This window comes from Podarcis cretensis (genome assembly GCF_951804945.1).
Source record: "Podarcis cretensis genome assembly, chromosome: 8".
Taxonomy (NCBI): domain Eukaryota; kingdom Metazoa; phylum Chordata; class Lepidosauria; order Squamata; family Lacertidae; genus Podarcis; species Podarcis cretensis.
Genome location: NC_137177.1, coordinates 75,323,210 through 75,345,418, shown reverse-complemented (window position 1 = coordinate 75,345,418; position 22,209 = coordinate 75,323,210). Strand labels below are relative to the sequence as shown.

General features: G+C 46.3%; 1 protein-coding gene across 4 annotated transcripts in view; it reads left to right on the top strand.

Annotated features, from left to right (window-relative positions):
- The window catches only part of AGRN (agrin), a 244,704-nt gene that overhangs the window by 12,164 nt on the left and 210,331 nt on the right, over positions 1-22,209 (top strand). For all 4 annotated transcript variants that reach the window (XM_079986657.1, XM_079986656.1, XM_079986658.1 and 1 more), the window contains exon 2: positions 3,151-3,412. In XM_079986657.1, coding sequence (XP_079842783.1) covers positions 3,151-3,412 — 262 coding nt within the window. The remainder of the gene's footprint in view (positions 1-3,150; positions 3,413-22,209) is intronic.

Here is a 22,209-nt window from a genome sequence, read left to right as displayed (position 1 = left end):
AAGAGATGCATTCCATAACTCTCTGCGGCTTCAGGTGGCCCCTCTTAACCTGAGCTTCGGCATGTTTATTACCGCATTCTCTGTGCCCTGTCAGAGGCAGCGAGCTCGCCCCAGATTTTTCGCAGGCAGGGAGAAACGGGCACCTTTGCTGGTGTTAAAATCATGGAAACAAAACCCCCAAGCTGATTACAGTGAGAAGTGGGGGAGAAGGGGGACGGACAAGCTATGGTCTGTGATTGTTCCTCTCCACTGAAGTGGGTCTGGCAGTTCGCCAGTCTGTGGAAAATGTTCGCGCCAGGAAAACAAGGCCTGCAGTTGGGATTTTTGACACTGAAAAGGGGGTGAGATTTGCTTTTAGGTGACGGAAGCTTGGCACTTTTCCTGTGATTTAAAGAGTACTGCTTTCCCTTGTTTGTTTGTGTTTTTTAAAAATCGAGTGCAAGAGGAAGGAGAGGAGTTTTGTTACATCCTCCCTGCAGCTGTAACTTGACCAAGCGTTTGCATCAGATTTGGGGGCCAAATGCAGACACCCCCCAGGCCTCTCCACCTGGCTCACAGGGTTCTCCCCATGCCATGCGCCCCACAGCTTGCTTCACACATTCCTCAAGTGTTGTTGTTTTTTGCCCAACTAGAATGTGCCCTTGAACCCTGACCATGCCTCTTGGATGGAGGGTAGACAGCGGTGTGTGAAACTAGCCTGCCATAAGAACGAAAAATTTACATTTGTCGCTCCACCCACTTTCACTTCTGGACCTGCCCACCACCAGCATGTGGCCCCCAAAAGGTCTCTGTGAGGGGAATGTGGCCCACAGGATGAAAAAGGGTCCTCAGCTCAGCTTTAGAGTTTCCTATTTTTGTTATGAGTGCCTGTTTTTTCCTCTCATGGAAGTAGTTCCCATATGACTGGCATCGATGGTTTGTACTGCTGATATGGCAAACGTCGATGGTTTGTCTTTGCTGTTTCAGAATCGTAGAGGTTCTCTCTCTGTGAGTACTGCAATAGGCAATCACAAGTGGCCTCCTTGCAACATCCATGCCCATAATGACGTATGCTTGAGATGTGCCCAGACAGGAAATAAAAAGGCCTGCGGATTCGGTTATGGCATCAGATCAAGTCCTCCTGTGCTCCAGCTTGCCTCTCCACCCATGCCAACGGTTCTCTTTCCTCAGTAGCAGAGATGTAAAGCCACCCCAAGGAATATGGGGCTGGGACTTTGGAGGGATTGGTGTACAGTGGTACCTCGGGTTACATACACTTCAGGTTACAGACTCCGGTAACCCAGAAATATTACCTCGGGTTAAGAACTTAGCTTCAGGATGAGAACCGAAATCGTGTAGCGGCGGCGCAGCGGCAGCGGGAGGCCCCATTAGCTAAAGTGGTGCTTCAGGTTAAGAACAGTTTCATGTTAAGAACAGACCTCCAGAATGAATTACCGTATTTTTTGCACCATAACACTCACTTTTTTCCTCCTAGAAAGTAAGGGGAAATGTCTGTGCGTGTTATGGAGCGAATGCCTACGGATGGCGGGGGGATCTGCTGCAGTCGTGAGCAGAGGATCCATGGTTCCCCTTCCTTGCCTCCTCTGTGGCTCGCTTTGAAACAGCAAAGCGGGAGAAGAGCCACTGAGTGGGGAGGAGAGAGGGACAGAGAGCCTGCTTGCTTTAAAGGAGCAAAGCGGGAGAGGAGAGGAGCCGCTTACACGAGTGTAAGCGGCTCCTGTCCGGTTGGCTCCTTTAAAGCAAGCAGGCTCTCTGTCCCTCTCTCCTCCCCACTCAGCTGGCTAAATAGCAGCAAAGCTTTTCAGCGAGCCGGGGAGGAGGGAGAGAAGCAGAGCCTGCTTGCTTCTCCTCTTATACCCCTCTTCTGCATTATTAACAGCATCCTTCTCCACCCACCCCATTCGTGTTCCTTGTCCCTTGAGTGCTTTTCCTTCCCTCCCCACTTAAAACCTGGTTACAAAGCACGGATCCACATGGATCCTAAGGATTTTTGCACTGGGTCACCCCAAATTCACTGTCAGATCACATGTCTGTGGCCACAGCATGAACCACAAAAATCATACATCCACTGTTTCGTTTAGAATATTTTTTTTCTTGTTTTCCTCCTCTAAAAACTATGTGCGTGTTATGGTCGGGTGTGTGTTATAGAGCGAAAAATACGGTAAGTTCTTAACCCGAGGTACCACTGTATATGGAATTTGCTGCACGTGGACCCGGCCCAGTTTTCAATAGGGGTGGTCACTGTTGAAATATTATGGTGTTGTCCAAGGATGTGGGGTCATAGGAAGCTGCCCTCTACAGAGTCAGGCCATTGGTTCCATCTAGCTCAGTATTACCTGCACTGGCTGGCAGTGGCTATCCAGGGTTTCATGTAGGGGATAGTCCCAGCCATACTTGGGGATTGCACTTGCCATCTTCTGCATGCAAAGCAGAGCTACAACCCTTCAAGGATATAACACTTAACAAAGGTTTGTCATCACAGAAGTATTTACTGTGTTTTTCAAGTGCATGCACTTGACAAAGTGATGTAAGGGGGCAGACATGTTTGTTTCTCTAAGGAGCTTTCCATCTTTTAAGTCTCAACTGTTGGGGATGGATAAATAGGAGCAAGCATTCACTTACGTTTAGGCAGCCTTTGCTTCACTAGAAAGGCATCCCCCCCCCCCCGAGTGGCCACTTGGATTCTCCTCCTCCTATTCCTGATGTTTGGTGGCACACTGGTTCTGAATGTGAGGTCTCCCATAGCCCTGATTCTGAACCTATTTCAGCCCAGAGGCTACATTTCCTTGTAGACAACATTCTGGGGGCCACATACCAGCAGTGGGCAGGGCCAAAATTGTGCAGGTCAATTAATGCAAATTTCATCATTGCACAGTAGCCCAGTTTTTCCTCACACACAAACCACCACACACTGTCCCTTTGTCCAGGCAAGCAAAAGGGAGTTCAAGGGCACATTTCAGCCAGGCAAAAACACCTGAGGAGGGTGCAAAGCCCCAGGGATGGGACGTGAGGTGGGGGAAGAGTCCCGAGGTCCTGACAGAGAAGCCTGCACCAGGCCCGAGGTTCTCCCCCCATCTCAACCACCACATCTAGCAGGCATTGGTGGGCTTTTGTAATAATAAATGTCCTGCTTTCTTCTTCATTCTCCAGGTGAGGGTCTGGCGGTATCTGAAGGGCAAAGAGGTTGTGACTCACGAGATCCTCCTGGAAGGTGGAAACAAAGTCATGATTGGGGGATTTGGGGACCCCTTGATCTGTGACAACCAGGTGTCTACAGGGGACACCCGGATTTTCTTCGTCAACCCTGCCCCACACTATATGTGGCCTGCTCACAAGAACGAACTGATGCTCAACTCAAGCCTCATGCGGATTACACTGCGCAATTTGGAAGAGGTGGAGCACTGTGTGGAAGGTAGGTCTGTTGTTTTTGCTGTTCAGACTTTGCCTAAAGTGTGCAGATTTCAACCTGCCTGTCCTGCACGGCTAGATTTTGTGTATGCTGAAAGGTTTCGGTCTGTTTGCACAAATGCCCTCTGCAGTCTTGCATACCTTGAGCAAATAACTTGTTATTTCTGCACCACTTTTGCTGCTTTGTATTGTTTTTTTCCTGTTTCCTTTAGTCTGGGGTGGGTGGAGGAGTGCTGTGCTGGACATTGAAGATCCCTCCCAACCACTAGAAGTCGCATTCAGCCAACTCTCCAACTTCTGGGATCTCACCAGAGGTCTCTCACATTCTTTAAAGTGCGATTTCACAACCACAAAGGACTAGGAACTCGATGTGTGCTCTTTAAAAAACCAACACAGGCAGGCAGCTGAATATTCTGCACATGGTACCACATTTTGTACTGCTGTGTTATGTGACCCGATGACCGTGTCCCATGAGGCTGTGGTGTTATGAATGGTGAAACGTTTGGCTCGGCTGGATTTTGCTTTCTGGACCCTAAATCTTTTGATGGAATGGGAAGCAGTTCTGAAAGCGGCATCTGTAAATGGTTTTGCATCTCGCTGGGCATTAGCTGGAATCTTGACTTGGGAAGCAGGGTACAAGGTGAAACCAAATATGTTTCAAATTGGAGCATAGGCTTTAGATGGAGCTTCCATGTTCAGAGGCAGTTTACCTCTCGCTAGCACTTGCTTTGGAGGACAGGGTTTAAAAGAAGGGGTTGATATTTCCTTTGTATACTTTTTCTTTCTTTCAGCCTCTGGTCAGCCTCTGTTGGAAACAGGTTGCTGGACTAGATGAACCTTGTCTTCCAGTTTAATTTGGGAGCCTCGTTGCAGAAGGAAGCACACTTTTGCTCCTCTCTAGTTGACTGCCCCGATGTTTCATCTGATGATGAAAATAATATTGCTGATATCCTAATGCTGTGTTATACTAACCTATGGTGCCAGCCGCATTTGGAATACCGTGTACTGTTCTGGTCGCCTCACCTCAAAAAGGATATTGCAGAGTTGGAAGAGGAACTGAATGGATCAAGGGGCTAGAGCAACTCTCCTATTAAGGAAGGTTGCAATTCTGGGGACTTTTTAGGTTGGAAAAAATGCGAGTAAGAGGAGACATGATAGAAGTATATAGAATTATGCATGGCATGGAACAGGAGGCAGGGATGGCCACTAACCTTAGATGGCTTAAGAGGATCAGACACATTCTTGGAGGAGAGGGCTATCGATGGCTACTAGCTATACTTTGCCTCCACAACTGGAGGTGCTTCTGCTTATGAAAACCCATTGTTGGAAACTACAGGAGAAGGGAGGGCTCTTGCGTTCAAGTCCTGCTTGCGCGTTTCTCACAGGCATCTGTGAGAATGGGATGCTGGACTTGATGGGCCCTTGGCCTGATCCAGTAGGCTCTTCTTATGCTTTTATGATGTTCTTACTGGTCGGAGGTGGCCCCCAGTATGATCCATGATTAATCCAATGTTGCTTAGGAACATGTGGGCTTGCATTTCTGAAATGTTACCTGACGTCATGCTTCTGCCCAAAGGCTGTATTGATTTTTCTGTGTGAGTTTCTTTTTTTTTTTGCAAAGAAATCCACTTCTTGTGCAGAGCCCACAAATTCAGCCCAAGGAGCAGGTGAGCAAATAAGACAGAAGGCTGCTGGAATCCTGGTTGAGCCAGCAAATAAACATTCCAGTCAGTCTTTGCCTCTACTCCTCTCTTTCTGGGGCCTCTGAAACAAACAAGAAAGAAGGGGGGAAGCCTCCTAAAGGCTTGGGGCTGAAATGAGCTTCTTGTCATTATTATTAGTATTACTAGAACATTTTTATCCCTCTCTTCAGCTGAGAAAATTTCCCAGAGTAGCTTACATACAATTTGTACCTTTTTAATTTAAAAATAAATAAATTTCTACAACAATAATAAACTGCAGTGGTTAAAAAAAAAGCTGTACAATTAAATGTAAGACAGCCCCTGTCTTCAGGTTTACAATATGATACAAGAGGAGGAGGAGGGAAGAGAAAAATCCAGGCCAGGCACCCAAAAGGCTTAGGGGCCAAATCTGATTTTTCAAGGGCTTTCATTATGCTTCTAAGGTATTAGAAGTCTGGGAAACTTTGGCATATGCATTTGATTCTTGAACTGGTGACTCTTTGGTTCAGAGCTGAGATTTCTAATGTTCTGTATCGGCTTCCCTCTTCTTTTCCTTCACTCATTTGAAAGCTCCTTCCCCCTCACCCGACCTGACTAATCCCTCTCCGATTTCCCATCAGGATGATGAGTGTCTCTTTATTTTCTTCCGATTGTTGGCTGCAAAGAAAGTTGAGTATTTTTTGTGTACGGCCCAAGTGTGGCTGACTCTCAAGTTGAGGTTTCTGTGGAAGGAAACGGAGATAAGAAAGAGGCAGCGGGTGGGGGTGGGGGTGGGGAGACAGACTGCCCTGTGAGGGCAAAATGTCGACATTCCTATATGCTGGGCAATCTTGGTTCATTCCTGGGGATTTGACTCAGCTGCAGTTGTTGCTCTCTTAGTCATGTGGACCTTAAACCAAGCCACAGAGCTTTGTGTCTTGGGGTCAGGCACCTATCAAGCTGGTGGTGTTCTGTCACACCTGTGGGATACAGCAATGTGAGTGGCAGATTCAGAAATGTGGGGTCTCTTCATGATGGCTACAGCCATACTCCTTTCTGTGATTGTTCAAGATTGGCTCCATTCAGCATAAAGGGTGAGAAGACTACTTCTCAGTGGCTATAGGGCTCCCCTTTCATGCTGATGGGATGGCTCTAGCGCCCTGGAGAGCACGCTGTAGAAATATAATCATCATCAATACATGCATCTTAATTTAAACCTATAAATCTTTACAAGTCATCCAGATAGGAATTTACATGAAGCTGACATTTCTAAGAATTGTGTTCAAGTGTAGCCAGGGCAGCGAGGTCCTCACATCGTTGCATAATAGATGGTGGGTGTTCCTGCTTCCAGGCTCCAAGTGCAAAGCTTTCAAAATCCACTTCTGTTGTCCTGCCGTTAATCCCCACACTGCAGGAATATAATTTAGAAGCCCATGGACATCTGTAGAAATCAGTAGTTTTGCCAGTACAAATTTGACACTGAAAACAACTTCAGGCCAAAAGAATCTATCAGTGGATATGCCCACATAATTTCCAAACATTGCACCTCTAGAATCTATCTGTACAAGACGGTGCAATCCAATTTTCTAAATCAGTTCTGATCTTCCTTCCTAATCTCTTCTGCATCACAGTGAACCATGGTTTAGCATGATGTGCTCAATCCCATCCTGACCTCAAGCTTGTATGCTCCCCTCTCCCTTTCCAACGTGTCATTGAAGAAAAATTTGGAAGCTTTCACTTCTGTTGTTGGTTAACTGTGGCTTGTTGTGCTATCAGAACCTGACAGACTGTGGTTAATCTTTAACTATGGTTTGTCTGAAACGAGCAAACTTTAAACTGTGGACCTAGACATTACATTTCATGAATGAAATTACATTACATGACATTACATTACATGAATGAAAGCAGTTTCCTAGAAGGATGAGTAGGAGGGTGACTCTCCTAGGGGGTCTTTAAGCTGAGGCTGTGTGCTGGGGAAACTCTGCCTCTGGATTTATCTAGAGGTCAGACTAGATTGCCTGCAGGGGTCCCTTCCAACTCTGATTATACCCCAGGTCAATCACGATTCCTGCCCTACCTCATGATCAGAAACAAGCTTCCATATATCAGTACTTGTAGGGGAGAGGAGGAGGAAGTGGTGGGAATAATTTAAACGAGGGCATACAGAATACCAGTCTGTGGTAGGTCCTGCTGAAACCTTGGTTTTATTTTTACAGATCGCTCAATGTTACTGGGTTAACATCTGTCTCTACATGTAACATCGTCTTATTTGAACATCTTGAACACCTGAAGAAGGACTGTATAGGGCACTTAACCTGATCAAAGAAATATTACTTGTTTGATTTTTGCGAATTTTAATCAGCGACTTGATTAAATCTGCATAAATCTTGCATATCAATAAAAGTACAGTTATGGAGCAAAGAGCCTCTATTTGTCTATAGACAATGCATGCCTGTGCTGAGAAGAGGCATTCATTCTTTTCTGTGCACGAGGATGGGCGGGTGCCTCTTCTAAATGCTATCTGCAGCATTCGTAGGTACGTAACAATTTCTTTACCCTTCCCAGAGTGGTGTACATAAAATAAATTGAAGCAAGAATGCCCACTGGCTTACAATCTAAAAAACACGACCCAAGAGGGAGACGAGATGTGGAGGGAAGAGGGGAAAAGCCCAGATTCAGAAACAGTTGTTATAATGACCAACTGGCATAGAAACAGTTCCTGTTGGAGCTGGTCTTTTAGCATCACTGATGGAATGAACCCTGCAAATGGGATTGGTAAGTTTTGGTGTTCTGGTCATGTGTGGTTCATATATTGGGGGGGAACATGGCCCCTGTTCTGATTGCTGCTCTTCTGTTTCGTGTCTTGATGTCTTGAGCCGAGCTTTGCCTGTATACTTGCATGGACCTTCATATTTTCATAGGAGACCATCTTTCAGTTTTCCCTACCTAAAAGATAAGACGTATGTGGTTACATAAGGAAGAAGGCATTTTTGGAGGTGGCACCCCAATTTTGAAATGCTCTCCCCAGCAATATTTGCCTACATTAAAGTCCTGATAGAGCCAAGTGAAGATCTTTTAATTTTCCTAAGCCTTCTAGATTTTAGCCCTTGGAGCATATTATTTTTGCTGGGTTCTGAATATGACTAAAATGCTTGTGTTTGTCTTTTGGCAAAATAGTGATCTGATTAAAATAAAATAAAATAACGCCTGCCTTCCACGCTGGCCATTTTTGCGAGGAGAAGAACCTTTGACCCAAGAACTTCTGTGTTCTTGATTACTTCATCATACCCAGCCTTCAAGGAGGATAAAACATGGGGCCATTTTGTGCTCCCAACAACCCTGCGAGGTTGGCCAGGTTGAGAGTTCATAACTAGCATAGAGCACCATGGCCAGTTGGGGTCTTGGCACCCTATCCATCCTATCATGCTGGCTCTTTTAAAAATTTACTTTATTTATTTCACAGAATTTATAGGACACTCGATTGTAAAAAAAAAACAAGCAAACTTCTTAAGTGCTTTACAAAAAGAATAAAGCAATGAAGTTATCCATAAAATATATTTTTATAAACAACTTATTTAAAACATTCAACTGATGATAAAGTAAAAGCCAGATTAAAACACATTTCAGCATTCTGTCTGTGTGTGGATAAACTTGCCTAAATGAAAATGTTTTCAGCAAGGCTGAAAAGAGTTCAGTGAAGGCGCCTGCCTGATGTCAATAGGCAGCGAGTTCCAAAGTGTGGGTGCTGCCAGACTTAAAATTTCCTACAGGTATTATGCGGCACCTGCAAACCAGCTGCGCGGATTTAAAGTGCTTGAGTGGGCAAATATATGGGGTAGAGTGATCTCGCAGGTAAACTGGCCACAAGCTGTTAAGGGCTTTTAGAACAGCCTTCCCCAGTTGCACTGGTTGTGGCTGATGGGAATTGTAGTTGAAAACATCAGGAGGGCACCAGGTTGGAGAGGCCTGCCTTGCAACTTGTCTGCATGATGAGTTTGTGTGTATGTTTCCACTTTTATTTATTTGCTCTCTTCCTGCCTGTTCTTTATTACTTTCCACCCTCCTTTTCTTCCTTCTCTCCCCTTGCACAGGCTCCCTCTTAATACTGAGAGGCTTTGTTCTTGTAAAGCGGCCCGTGCAAAATTCCCTTTTCAGAGTCCTTAAAAGAGCTTGTAAGAGTCTCCTGGAGGGTGGCTCTGAGCAAGGAAATCGCTGGCATGGAGGCCAGCGGTTGGTGAATCCGGGGTCCCGTTCTTTCCCATGCTCCTGCCCCTGAGCGCGGCATCTCTCTCTGGAAAGCCTCCTGCTTTTCTCTCTCTTAATCCTTCCTTGGCCTTTTTTGTGGTGGTGTTCCTCCCCCCCCCCAACCGATCCTTTTGGAGGCCTTGTTTCCTTAAAATGTGGGGTTCTGTTGTTCTTTTTGGCGTGGACGGGCTTCCACTGCATCTTCGAAAGAGGCTGAGAAAGTTCCTTAAACAGCTGTGAAAAATGGTAGCTTAGCTATGAGGAACTCCTGCTGCTCAGATTATTATGGGTGGAGGTTTCTGGGGTGGGGAGGGGGCTTAAATAGCTGTGGAGGCTTCAGAGGGGTTCTGGATGCCTGCCTGCTGCATGATATACTAGATATATTAGTATCTTAGTATATTAGAATATTGGCCCTCCTCAAAAAAACCTCCCACAATTAGCATCTGTCTAAATTAAACTAGAAAGATTTATTTTTCAATTCGGAAAGTTGTGTGTTTGTTTTCTTTCAGAATAATAGGCAGGTGTACTCTCTGCAACTGAAATAACCATCTATGGCCCTCCAGACCTCTCTATCTGGCCCTTGGAATGCTCTCCTCACCACACCCATCACCGACCCTGCCTTACACCTTCCTTGAGTGGTTTTGCCTATCTGGACTATGCCCTTGATCTCTGATCATGTACCGTATTTTTAGCTCTATAAGACGCACCAGACCACAAGATGCACCTAGTTTTTGGAGGAGGAAAACAAGAAGAAAAAAATCTGAATCTCAGATGCCAGAACAGCAAGAGGGATCGCTGCACAGTGAAAGCATCAATCCCTCTTGCTGTTCTGGCTTCTGAGATAGCTGCGCAGCTTGCATTCGCTCCATAAGACGCACACACATTTCCCCTTACTTTTTAGTAGGGAAAAAGTGAGTCTTATAGAGCAAAAAAATACAGTATGTAGAAAATAGCCTATTGTACAAAGGTAAAATTTGCATTTATTCTCCCCACCTACTTGGGCCTTTGGCCACGCCCACCACAAGTCTGCAGCCCCTGAAAGGTTGCTGAGGAGGAGATACAGCCCTCAGGCTGAAAGGGGTTCTCCACCTCTCTGTGAGACCAATACCAAAACAAAGCAGGAAATCAGTATATAGCACTGAGTGGGTGGGGCTAGTACCTTCTCTCTCTGATCTACTTGGTTTTACCTGCAGGGATTGGTTTATGTTATTTCACGTGACTGCATGAATCTGACACCCCTACAGTCTGCAAAGTGGTGTCATAGAATAGAATCAAAGAATTGTAGAGTTGGAAGAGACCACGAGGGCCATCTAGTGCAGTAATCTTTTGCCCAACGTGGCAAACCCACAACCCTGAGATTAAGAATCTCATGCTCTATCTACTGAGCCATCTGTTTGCTGTCGTCCACCTAAGACTCCACCACTTTGTTCCACAGCCTGCCTTATTAATGGGCCATTGGCCACTATGACCAAAGACTGTGGCAGCACGATGTGAACCACAGCTGGATGTGGAGTGGGGTTGCGTTTTAATCTTGCGTAGGAGGAAATTTGTCTGCTTCTTGCTGTTGCCTCCTACCCACGGCACATGGAATTTTCTTCTTCTTCCCCTGTGTGGGATCAGTAAAGACAACTTCTCTGGTTAATGACCCAGATGTCTTTTTTATTTTTTAAACTCCTCTGTTTCCATCTCTTCTTCTCCCACCCCTCCCGCCCCCCGAGCCCCCACTCCCACCCGTTCTTGCTCTGGTAGCCTGATGCAATTTTGTCAGGCTATTTGGCCTGTGGCCCATGAGCTACTTCTGTTTTGAGAAGAAACATGTAATGTTAACAATTGGCTTGGCCAGTGCCTTGGGGTCACTATTGAAGATCTTGGCAACATCCGGCCCTCCTTTTCAGAATCACAACTCTCTTTTTTGTGGGGGGCGGGGGCTATACGAGGACTTTGAGCTTAATGCAGTCTTCCCCAACCTAGTGCCCTCCAGATGTTTTTGACTGCAACTCCCAACAGCCACAGCACCTCCCACCATCTGAGATGCTAGAGGGGTAAAGTCTGGGACCCTCCAACGCAAATGCATGCAAGGTGACCATATCCGAAAACCAAGGGGAACACCAACCTCCAACTTTCCAGTGCAAATTTTAGCATGTGGAGTAAAAGAGAGAAACCCCGGTCTCATTCGAGCCCTAAACTACACTTCTCTGGTAAATTCTATTTTGATGTTTAACCTGGAATCTTTTGAGTTTTCTTTTAATTATTATTCCTGCTTACTTCCCAGATCGCCTTACCCCACTTGACCGCTATGATCTGCAGAACTGACATTGTTACAAGTGTCACATAATACAAATTCAGGACTTGTAAGAAACCGATGTTAGTGTGGTAGAACCTACACTTTGGAACTCTCTGCCTACTGACACCACATTTTGTTTAGGCAAGCCTATAGCAATGTGTACAACGCTGGCATGTGTTTTAATCTCTTTTTAGCTTCCTATTGATTTCCATTATCTTTTGACTGTTTTAAAATACCGTACCTTTTATTGATCATTTCAGTGCTTGCATTTTTTTTTTATTGCAAACTGCTCGGAGGTTTTATTGCAATTGAGCGGCATATAAATTTTGCTAAATACCAAGACATTCGGCCGAAGATTGTCTTCCTCTTCCAACTTCAGCCTGTGTCCTCTTTACTTCTCACCGCTGTCCTGAAGTCCCTGGGGAAACCAGGCACCTCCACAGAGCTTGCCTGGGCTTGCCATTTTCCCTCACAGCCTTGCCCTGAAGTGTGAGTTCGGCTTTGGCGTGTTTACCTTTGTTATATGTTCCATATGCATCTGTGTTTAAAAACCCACATTCCTTGAACATGACTCCCAGGGACACCAAGGAACAAATTTGAGGGGAGGACTCTTCTCCAAGCAAAAGGGTCTTGGAGAATCCATTTTGATCTCTTTTCAGCTGGCACATCACACTTCCTCTCCTCCCTCATCAAAATTGCCTATCTTTTTAATTTTTCTATATATTTGCCTCTTCAGCTATACAGTGAGCCACTCTCTTTGATTAGCGGGGAAATACGATTCGAGACACTTCAATTATTTATGCCCAATTTGGTTAATTCCCTGAGTGGGCTCTTTTGACGCCAAACTACAAAGTCAGTTAATATTTCCCCCCCCCCCCCCAAAGAAAAAAACACCTAAAAGAGCATGTGGAAGGTAGTCTTTCTTCCCTCCCCCTCTTCTATAAATCTTCCCTTTTCTCCCTTTCCCCCTTCCCCGAAACTCAGTTTTACCCCCTGTTGACTTTAAAATCTAGCAAAGTTTGAACATGAGCTCAACAGGGACCTCATCGCTATTTTCCAGTCTACATAACACAAGTTTTGCATAAGATTTTTTTTCCACAGTGATATTCATCAAGCTGATGGGGTGATAATTGTAGGCTTGGCTTTCTTTCTTTTTTCCCTCCTTGTAAATGGAGATGATGATGAATCCCATCCTTTGGGGGTTGGGGGGGGGGAGGAACACCCAGTGGAATGAAGGGGATTAAAACATACACACACCTAGACAGAAAAATATAGACACCTGCTAATCAAGGTGTATTCTTTGGAAAGGTCAGTTGAAATGGCATTTTCTGGTAGTGCCTTATTATCTCTGAGGGAAAGTGAGATACATTCTTAATGTCGCAATGTGATGCAAATGACTATGGTTCAAGCATATTAAAGTTTCTCATTAGGATTTAGATTAGCATTTAGGTTAAGTTACGGAAGGCTCAACCTTGACAGTTTCAGAACCCTGGGCAAGTTGCTGCTACAGACAAGGCTGCCATTTTGATTGATAAGACCCTCTTGGGCACTGTCTCATCCAGGCCGCCAGTAAGAACGCTACCTTCGGCAAGGTGGTGGCCTCACTTGCTCTCAGATTGTACCCTGAGACCAAGATGCTCTGTAGAGTTTCAATAGGTAGTTGACACCGCTGGGTTGTTGGCATCTGTCTGTCTCAAGAGACAATGAAGTGTGCTTCCTGGGGTGAAGTCAAACCACTGTGTTAGCAGCACCAAAATTACCTGTCCCCGGGTTGCAACCCTGGGCAGTATGTATGGAGGCCCTGGGCAGCCCAGATGACAAGACCCACCCTCCACTCTGGCAGTCCAAAGGAAGACAGAGCAATATATTTGGCACCAGCTTGGCTGCAGGAGTTCCTTGAAGGAGGCATTCAAGGTGCCATCCAACCATCTTAGGGACACCACTCTGGATTTGTGTAGGGTTCCCTCCTTAGCCTTTTCTTCTGAAGATATCCCACAAGGCAGCTGAGGCTTAGGATGAGTTTTCCTTTTCCCCGTTGACCCTTTCCTTCCCAGGTTGACGAGCCCCAGCTGCCCCCCAGTACAGCACAGGCAGAAACTGCCTTCTTGACCATTGGACCCACTATTGGTCTTATCTGCTCAAGCCAGTCTTCGCATGCAGGGGAAGTCCATAATTCACCAAGGGTTGGAGACCCGTTGGCTATAATCACCTGTCTCTTAGTCACTGTGGACAATGGGCCTTGTAGTCCAACATCATCCAGGGACCCAAAATTGGAGAATAGGACTGAGAGACAGGTTTATCAGCTCGGTAAGAACTAGGTACTCTATAGGTGTGGGTTTTGGAACCTCAGGTCCAAATACAACCCTCCAGGTCCCTCTGTTTGGCCTTCAGGACTCTCCCCAGGTCACACCTAAATGCTGAATAAGGGTTTTAGGGTGGGGTGGGGGAGGAGATTTGAGTCAGATCTGGGGATGCCTGGTTTACTTTAAACCAGGATGGCCCAACTTTTCATACCAAGAGGGCCGCAAGAGTACTTTGACATGGAACTCGAGGGCCGCACACTGCCTTGTTGCACGGCAGGCAGGAACGAGCCTTCCTAAAGATGGCTAAGTGAGATGCTGGGCTTTGGCAAGGAGGCATGGGGCTCTGGCAAGGTCTGGACTTAATGGTCAGGGGTCCCTTTACCTTTACCTTTTTAAAGCCCTCCTTCCCAAAGCTGGGAAAGCACTAACTAGTCTTTGAGAAGGAGGACCCTGTCAGAGCCCTCACAACTCCTTCCCAAAGCCCAACACGCTTACCTGGCTTTGGGAAGGTGGGGGCCACTTGTGTTGGACCACCCTGCCTTAAACCCTTTCCTTCTAGCTTCCTTCATTTCTCACTCTCCGCCTTCTTTTTTTCCTCCTCCTCCTTCCCTCTGTTCTGCTATGGCATTGTGGCTCTAAATATGCATACAAGACTTGCGGTAAATTCATTCCCATCTAATATTAGTCTGCCTGGACTCCCCCCCCCCTTTTATTTTTGGCAGAGGATGTTAATTAGCCTAAAGTGATCCAGAGGACTGGCTATGCCTTTGCCTATTTTGATTTGCAGCTGATTTTATTGTGTCTGTGTTTGTGTATGTCTGTCGCAGGGTGGGGATGGGGGTGCAGAGACATAAAGAAGCAGAGTTGGGGGGGGGGTTGACTGAGCCTTGTTCTTTCCCGCCAGCCTTGAGGGATTTTTGAGCTGCTTGACATTTTCCTTTCTTTGTGGATGTCCATTGCAACCGTTTGGCACCCTGCGTTAGGAACCGGTCCAAGCTAGTGAAGAGAACTCAGCTATCTTAAAAGATCAAGGATGCCCTGGTTCGCTGCTGGTAGCTCACATGGGTATCCTATAGAAAGGTGCCCTTACAACTTGGCAGGGCCTGGGGCAGTGGGGCACTGTCTCACCTACCTCAGTTTGACCTCAGCCAGAAACCCACCTGCCTGCTTTCTTACTTGCAACCTGCCCAGGGTGTGGTCCTGGCCGTCAGTGTCGTCCTCCGTAGTCTCAGTTTTGCCCCTTGAAGAAGTCTGCAGATAAGAGGATGGAGGCATAACTAATGTGACTTTGCTCCGTCAACCATTGGCCCTGGCTGATTGGTCTCCCCACCTTTCACCCAACACGGTTCGTACTGAGTTGGAACCATTTGTCTATCTAGTTAGGTATTTGTTTTTCGTTTTTAAATTAATTTATTAACAAGCAGCAGCAACAAAAGTTGCAAGCATAACAAAAAGAAAAGAAACAAGAGAGTCAGAAATGTAAACCACAAAGGTTCACAGGCTGGAGGGACAAAAAGCACAAAGAACGCAGAGCAGCTCCAAAGGGATGACAAGTATTAACTCTTACCAAGGTTCCCTAGTTCAGTACACTGGCTCTTCGGGGTTTCAGACAAAGGGCACCCACAGCTCTGGCAGTGTGGCGGGGAAAGGGCTTAAAGAGAAGATGAAAACAAATCAATAGTGTGTTTTGCTGGCAAACACGGGTGCTCTGAGCAAACCTAAACGGGGGCGTCTGGTTGGAAGCTATTAAAGGGAGCATCAAGGGGCCAATCTCTGGTGTGGATGGAGTTGTGCAAGTCAACTGGAGCTGTAAACAGCCGACTTGGGATCTGTGTTCAGTCTGAAAACATAAGATGGCCGTGAGTAAGTGCATGCTGCTCTTAGATTTTGCAGGATTATTGCAGGGTTGTCTGCTTGCTCCTGCATGGTAGTTTCATACAGATGGAGTGTGTATGGAGGTTTCTGTTGATTGCCCTTGGCCTTGGTTTTCCCCTGTATTTTAAAGAATTACACAGGAAACTGTCTAACGTGAGCCAGTGTCACCGGTCCATCTAGCTCAGCATGGGCTGCACTGACTGGCAGCAGCCCTCCGTGGTTTCAAGCATGAGCGATTTCCCAGCTCTGTTTGGAGATGCTGGGGATTGAACCCTGGGGCCTTTTTCAAAGAAAGCACATACTTCACCGCTATGCCATGACCGTTCTTATGAGTGTCCTCTGCACACACATCCCTGACTGAAACCCTGGAGAGCTGCTGCCAGTCAGAGTAGACAACACTGAGCTTGTATTCTGTGTAAAACAGTTTCCTATGTCCCATTCTCTTCTGTTTTCAAAATGAAGTTTCTGCTGCTTATAGTAATAGAGGAAAAACCACATGATTGAGCGTGTCTGTGTGTGGGGAGAACTCCCTAATGGTAGAAATGCTAATGATTTATTTTTCAGAGAGAGCCGAAGGGGGCAAAGGAGTTTTAAGCTGAGTTTTAAATTAGTCCCCCAGCCATTTTTCCTCCTCCCAAGCAAACGGCAAACAGGTTCCTTAATCTATTTCTCATGTTCTCTCCTCTCTTTCTGTCTCCTTTTGTTTTTGCTGGTGCTGAATTTCTTTCCCTTTTTTTTTTTAAAGCGGCTGAGCGGGATCTCATTACAGGCAACATGATTAGCATATAGTTTAACTGGAGCGCCTAGTGCCCTACATCTTCAAAGCGGGGAAGTTGGGAGAAAATGACCCAAGAAACATCCAAAGCGATTAATAAAGCTCTGCAGACTGTATCTTGGCAAGATCATAAACACTGCGGAGAAAACAGCGGGCAGTTCTTGTGGGTGGGTGGGAAGGCGCTCTGGCGCTTTGCATCTAGTGAGATCATTTGATTTAATTTCAGCCCTTCATCTGCTGGAACCAGTTTGGCTTTTGTTTTGTTTTGTTTTGAAACACAGAACCTGTGCAGCAGACAGGTACACAAAAGGAGCTGCATTAGCTAATGAAGGTAGAGGTTTTTTTTTCCTCCTGAGGTGGGGGGGTTTCCCCCTTGCCCAGTGCTCTGGCCCTCAGGGTTACAGCCACTGCTATGGACATGATTAGATCTGTTTATTTCAGTACATCTCTCCTGTTGCATTGTAAATAGAACTTAGTTTGAAGCAACCCTCAATTTCTTCTAACATGGTAGATGCTATTCATGGGGGATCAGTGCCTACTATCCACAATGACTATATTCTTCTCGACTAGGTGGGCCACTGGCCTGATCCAGCAGGAAGCTGCTTATATAGGAGCTGGGGAAAGTCCTGTGACCTCATCAGATCTACCCCTCTCTTCTCTGCCTCCTCCGATGCTCCCTCTATTTATTAATATTTTAGCAGTTAATTTTTGGGCCAGATCTATATTGCACTACCTGCTGTTCTCACCATGGTTAAATCCAGGATTGCAAAACCTTGACTAATTAGCCATGGTTAGCGTTCAGCTGGGCGCACGGGTATTGCAAATGTAAATAAAGCCCAGGTTTGCAAACCGCATCTTCAGCTCAAGAACCATGGTTAGCGCTGAGTTCAGTGCCCATGTTGCAAAGCTGTTCACTATCTCTCAGGGTTAAGTCAGCAGGCACCGTTAACCTCAGCACTACGGAGCTGATCCTCCAAGATCCTCGATCTCTTGGCTGTTATTTCATGAAGTACAAATTGTTCTCTCCCTAGTCACCTTTTGGCAGGTAGTGAAGTGGTAGTGGCATACCTCTCTGCAAACCACAGCTGGGGGGTGGGGGTGGAAAAGGCGTCTCGCCCCCCAGCTGAATGAGCCAGCGGTGGGCTGGGAGCTCTGTTAACTGCTCAGCTGAGGGGAGCGGCAACTGTACGCCCCTCAGTGGAGCTGTTTCACAGAGCCCCCACCCTGTTGCTGGCTCATGAAAGCCTGTGGCAAGGCAGGGGCTCTGTAAAACAGCTTGTCTGAGGCGAGGGCAGCTTGTTTCTCCCTCTGCCAGTATGAGGGCAGAGTGGGATGGTAGCTTAACTCAGCAGTAAAGGTAAAGGTAAAGGTACCCCTGCCCGTACGGGCCAGTCTTGACAGACTCTGGGGTTGTGCGCCCATCTCACTCAAGAGGCCGGGGGCCAGCGCTGTCCGGAGACACTTCCGGGTCACGTGGCCAGCGTGACATCGCTGCTCTGGCCAGAGCCAGAGCCAGAGCCGCACACGGAAACGCCGTTTACCTTCCCACCAGTAAGTGGTCCCTATTTATCTACTTGCACCCGGGGGTGCTTTCGAACTGCTAGGTTGGCAGGCGCTGGGACCGAGCAGCGGGAGCGCACCCCGCCGCGGGGATTCGAACCGCCGACCTTTCGATCGGCAAGCCCTAGGCGCTGAGGCTTTTACCCACAGCGCCACCCGCGTCCCTAACTCAGCAGTAGAGAAGTATAATTTGTGGAAATTTTGAAGCCATGAGAAAAAAACGTTTTTTTCCCCTGGGGGGAAGTGGAAATTTTGGAAAAATTGAAAAAAAGTCCAGTGTGGAGTAGTTTTACAAATTGCATGAAACACAGTGTAGATAAAAGTATTATGCTTGCAATAAAACAGGTAACCACCCCCTTTCCCTCAAAAGCAACAAAAAAGGAAGAAACTAGCAACATAAAAAATAATAAGATTTTCCCCTTAGCACCAACAGCAAATAAAGTTAAGGTCCACCTCAATATGTAAGCTCCATATAAGGTCTACCCTTTGAGTAGTGTTGGTTTTTTAAAATCAAAACAAGACACAACATATACATGCAGTTTATTCTATCTCATTTTCTGAACTACTGCTATCATTTTCCATTTCTTCTTGTTCTTCCTCATTTTTCTCATGGACTTCTAAAAAACGGCTTTGGGGAAAAAAACATTTTCCCGGTTTTCCCCCAGGCCTTTCTATCTCTACTTGAGGACAGCCGGGGCAAAGCATAAGGCAATTTTTTGCATGCCAGGCCCAGAGGTAACTAACATCTAGTTACTGAATAGTATGTTGCACTAAGACTCAAACTCTGATTGTGTGTTTTTTTTAATTGAACTTGTTATTATATATTATAAACCACATGATGGTAAGAGCTTTCTAAACAGTTTACAAAAATATACAACAGAATATTAAAATGATTGCTAAAACACAGCTAAAAGCAGGTATTTAAGAATATTCAAAAGATGATTAAAGCCAGCAGTGGTTAAAAAGAAGTAAATCACATGCAGCTTCTACGTGTTCAGATGGGCTGGCCGTAATGAAAACGTTTTGAGCAGTTGCCGGAAAGAGTACAGTTAGAGCACCTGCCTGGTGTCAGTTGGCAAGGAGCTCCAAAATGTGGGAGCTGGAAGGCCTGGGGGGGAAAATGGAAAAATTGGGGGGGGGGGGGAATAGTGTGTGGAATATTCAAACTATATAAAACTATTTTTTTTCAATTTTTCTGGAAAAAAACGGCTTTGGGGGGAAGAAAAGGAAAAAAACCTGTTTTTTTCCAGGCCTTCCCATGTCTACTCAGCAGTACAGTATATTGCTGGTGTTACCAACATTACAGAATTCCAGCTGCTTTCTACTCAGTCTTCACCAATATGTTATCAAGCCTCGACCAAGCCTTCACCTATGTCTTGAAAGGTGCAAGATCCATCAGTTAGCAGAACCATATGCTGTAAAGTTTGCTAAAATGTACCACCTCTGATTGCAAGTAAGGAATAGCATGTTTGAATACTCTCTCATATAAAAAAGCCTTCTGCATATAGAACAAGTTAGGGACACAATTGCTTTTTATTTATTTATTCAGTTGTAGTGGAGCAGTGGATACAAGTTTTTCCTACTGTCCTGGGACTGGAAATTTGTGGTAATATCACAAATTTTATGCCCTGTTTTTCAGTGTGCCTAAAATCCTTTGCTTACTAGAGGCTACCCCACATTTTGTTCAAAAATTGCTTTGCACAGGTAACTACCATAGAGTTATCTAAATTTTCAAAAGTAGGGGGTTGGTGGCTTGGCTTTTGAAAAATAGGGGGTCCTTAGTAATGAGCTAATTGGGAACCACTGGCCTAACTCATATTCTTATGTCCCTGAGTCTGATTAATGGTTCTTGGCATAGATTTCCCTTTTTGTTTTGAAATTATCCCTGCCTCTCTCCAAGCCCTTCCCCACCCTATTTCTCTCCCCACACCTTCCCTCTCCCATAGTGTATCTGGCTTCTTATATTTAAATATCTCCTGATCTCTTTATGTATGAAGAGGTGATGCCCAGACCTGTGTCCAGAGGCAATATAGCATTCCGCTCATAGCTGGGGAATGCATGTTTCGGGAAAAGACGGTGCTCAGAGCCTGAGGGCCTGATCTCTGCAAAGGAGGGTGAGGTAGGAAGAGAGAATATGGATGTTGCTTGGTGTTCCTGCCCAAGCCACCATTGGAGCAAAGGCACAGCTCAATTGGCACGGGTGGCATGGACTGGCACATACCTGCCAAATGTCTGGAGGAGGGGAAACTTTGCAAAGTGTGCACGAGGCTGCGCCAGGAAATTTTGGGTTGGCTTAGCGTAACATCAGAAGAGCCCTGCAGGGAGGATCTGGTCAAAAGGCCAGATCTAGTCAAGCTTCCTGTTCTCACCTTGGCCAACCAGATGCCTCAACGGGAAGCCTGCAAGGACGACACAAAACACTACCGCACTTTCCCCTCCTGCAGGTTCCAGCAATTGTAGTACCTTGGGTTAAGTACTTAATTCGTTCTGGAGGTCCGTTCTTAACCTGAAACTGTACTTAACCTGAAGACCACTTTAGCTAATGGGGCCTCCCGCTGCTGCCGTTCCGCCAGAGCACAATTTCTGTTCTCATCCTGAAGCAAAGTTCTTAACCCAAGGTACTATTTCTGGGTTAGCGGAGTCTGTAACCTGAAGCGTATGTAACCCGAGGTACCACTGTATTCTGCCTCTGAAGCATAGCGGGGGGACTTTTTCAGCCTGAAGAAGAAGAAGAAGAGTTTGGATTTGATATCCTGCCTTTCACTCCCTTTAAGGAGTCTCAAAGCGGCTAACATTCTCCTTTCCCTTCCTCCCCCACAACAAACACTCTGTGAGGTGAGTGGGGCTGAGAGACTTCAAAGAAGTGTGACTGGCCCAAGGTCACCCAGCAGCTGCATGTGGAGGAGCGGAGGCACGAACCCGGTTCCCCAGATTACGAGACTACCGCTCTTAACCACTACACCACACTGGCTCTCAGCGGCCTGAGGGCCATATTCCCTTCGGAACAACCTCCTGGGGGCCATATGCCGGGGTGGGCGGGCCCAGAGGCAAAAGCGAGTGGAGCAATGAACATGATGTTTACATTTGTACTGTAGGCTGGTTTCTAGATTCTCCCCTCCCCCTTCCCATCCTGTATCCTCCATCCAGGCAAGCGAGAGGCTTTGTGGGAGATGAAGGACACATTCCAGCAGAAAGAAACACTCCAGGAGGGAGTGCAAAGGAAGGCCAGTGAGCAGGGCAGGGGTTGTGGCCTGTGGAGAGTTTCAGGGGCCTGAGAGAAAAGCCTGGAGGGCCACATTTGACCCCTGAGCCCCACAAAGAATCTGGGGAACTGTAGCAGGGACAGATTTCAGTAAAAATCACAATAATTCATTACCTGTATATTTAACTGTATAGTTGGTATTTGTCTGCCTCGAGAGACAATGGAGTGTGCCTCTGGGGGTGAATACCAACTGCCGCATTAACAGCACTGCAGTTGGCTGCCTCAGGGCAGAAATCTAGGCAGTGTGTATGTAGGTCCTGGGCTGCCCAAACAAAAAGATCTCCCATTCGGCTTCCCTGGTGTAGCTGAAAGCAAAGCAGAGCAATACGTTTGGCCCTAGCTTGGCTGCAGGAGTTGCCAGAAGTAGACATTCAAGGTGCTATCTGTCTTGGGGACTCTGCTCCAGACTTGTGTAGGGTTTACTCCTGAGCCTTTTATTCTCTTTTCAGGTCTTTAGCCAAGCCCCTTCTGGCAGGCAAATAAATTTGGCAACTGTAGTTACCACCCCTGTAGGAAGGTAAACTGTAATTGTGATAGGTGAGCAGGAATAATACTACCACAAGGTAGTATGCTTTTCTTTTTGTGAGGAAGGGGCCATTGTAATGCTTGGGGGTTTCCCTGCATAACCTGCAGGAGTTATGCATTAGAGCTCCTATTATTGTTAGAGATTGCGGGATTTTCCAAGCAGCTTCAGAGACGAGAGGGGCTGCCAAGATCCTAGATCCCTTTTCTTGGAGAAGTGGATGCAACTCTAGGCTGATTCCAGGCATATCAAGGCTGATTTGCAGGGTGGGGAGGTTTCAGCTGAGGACAAGCCTGGGTGGTTGTGCTTCAGA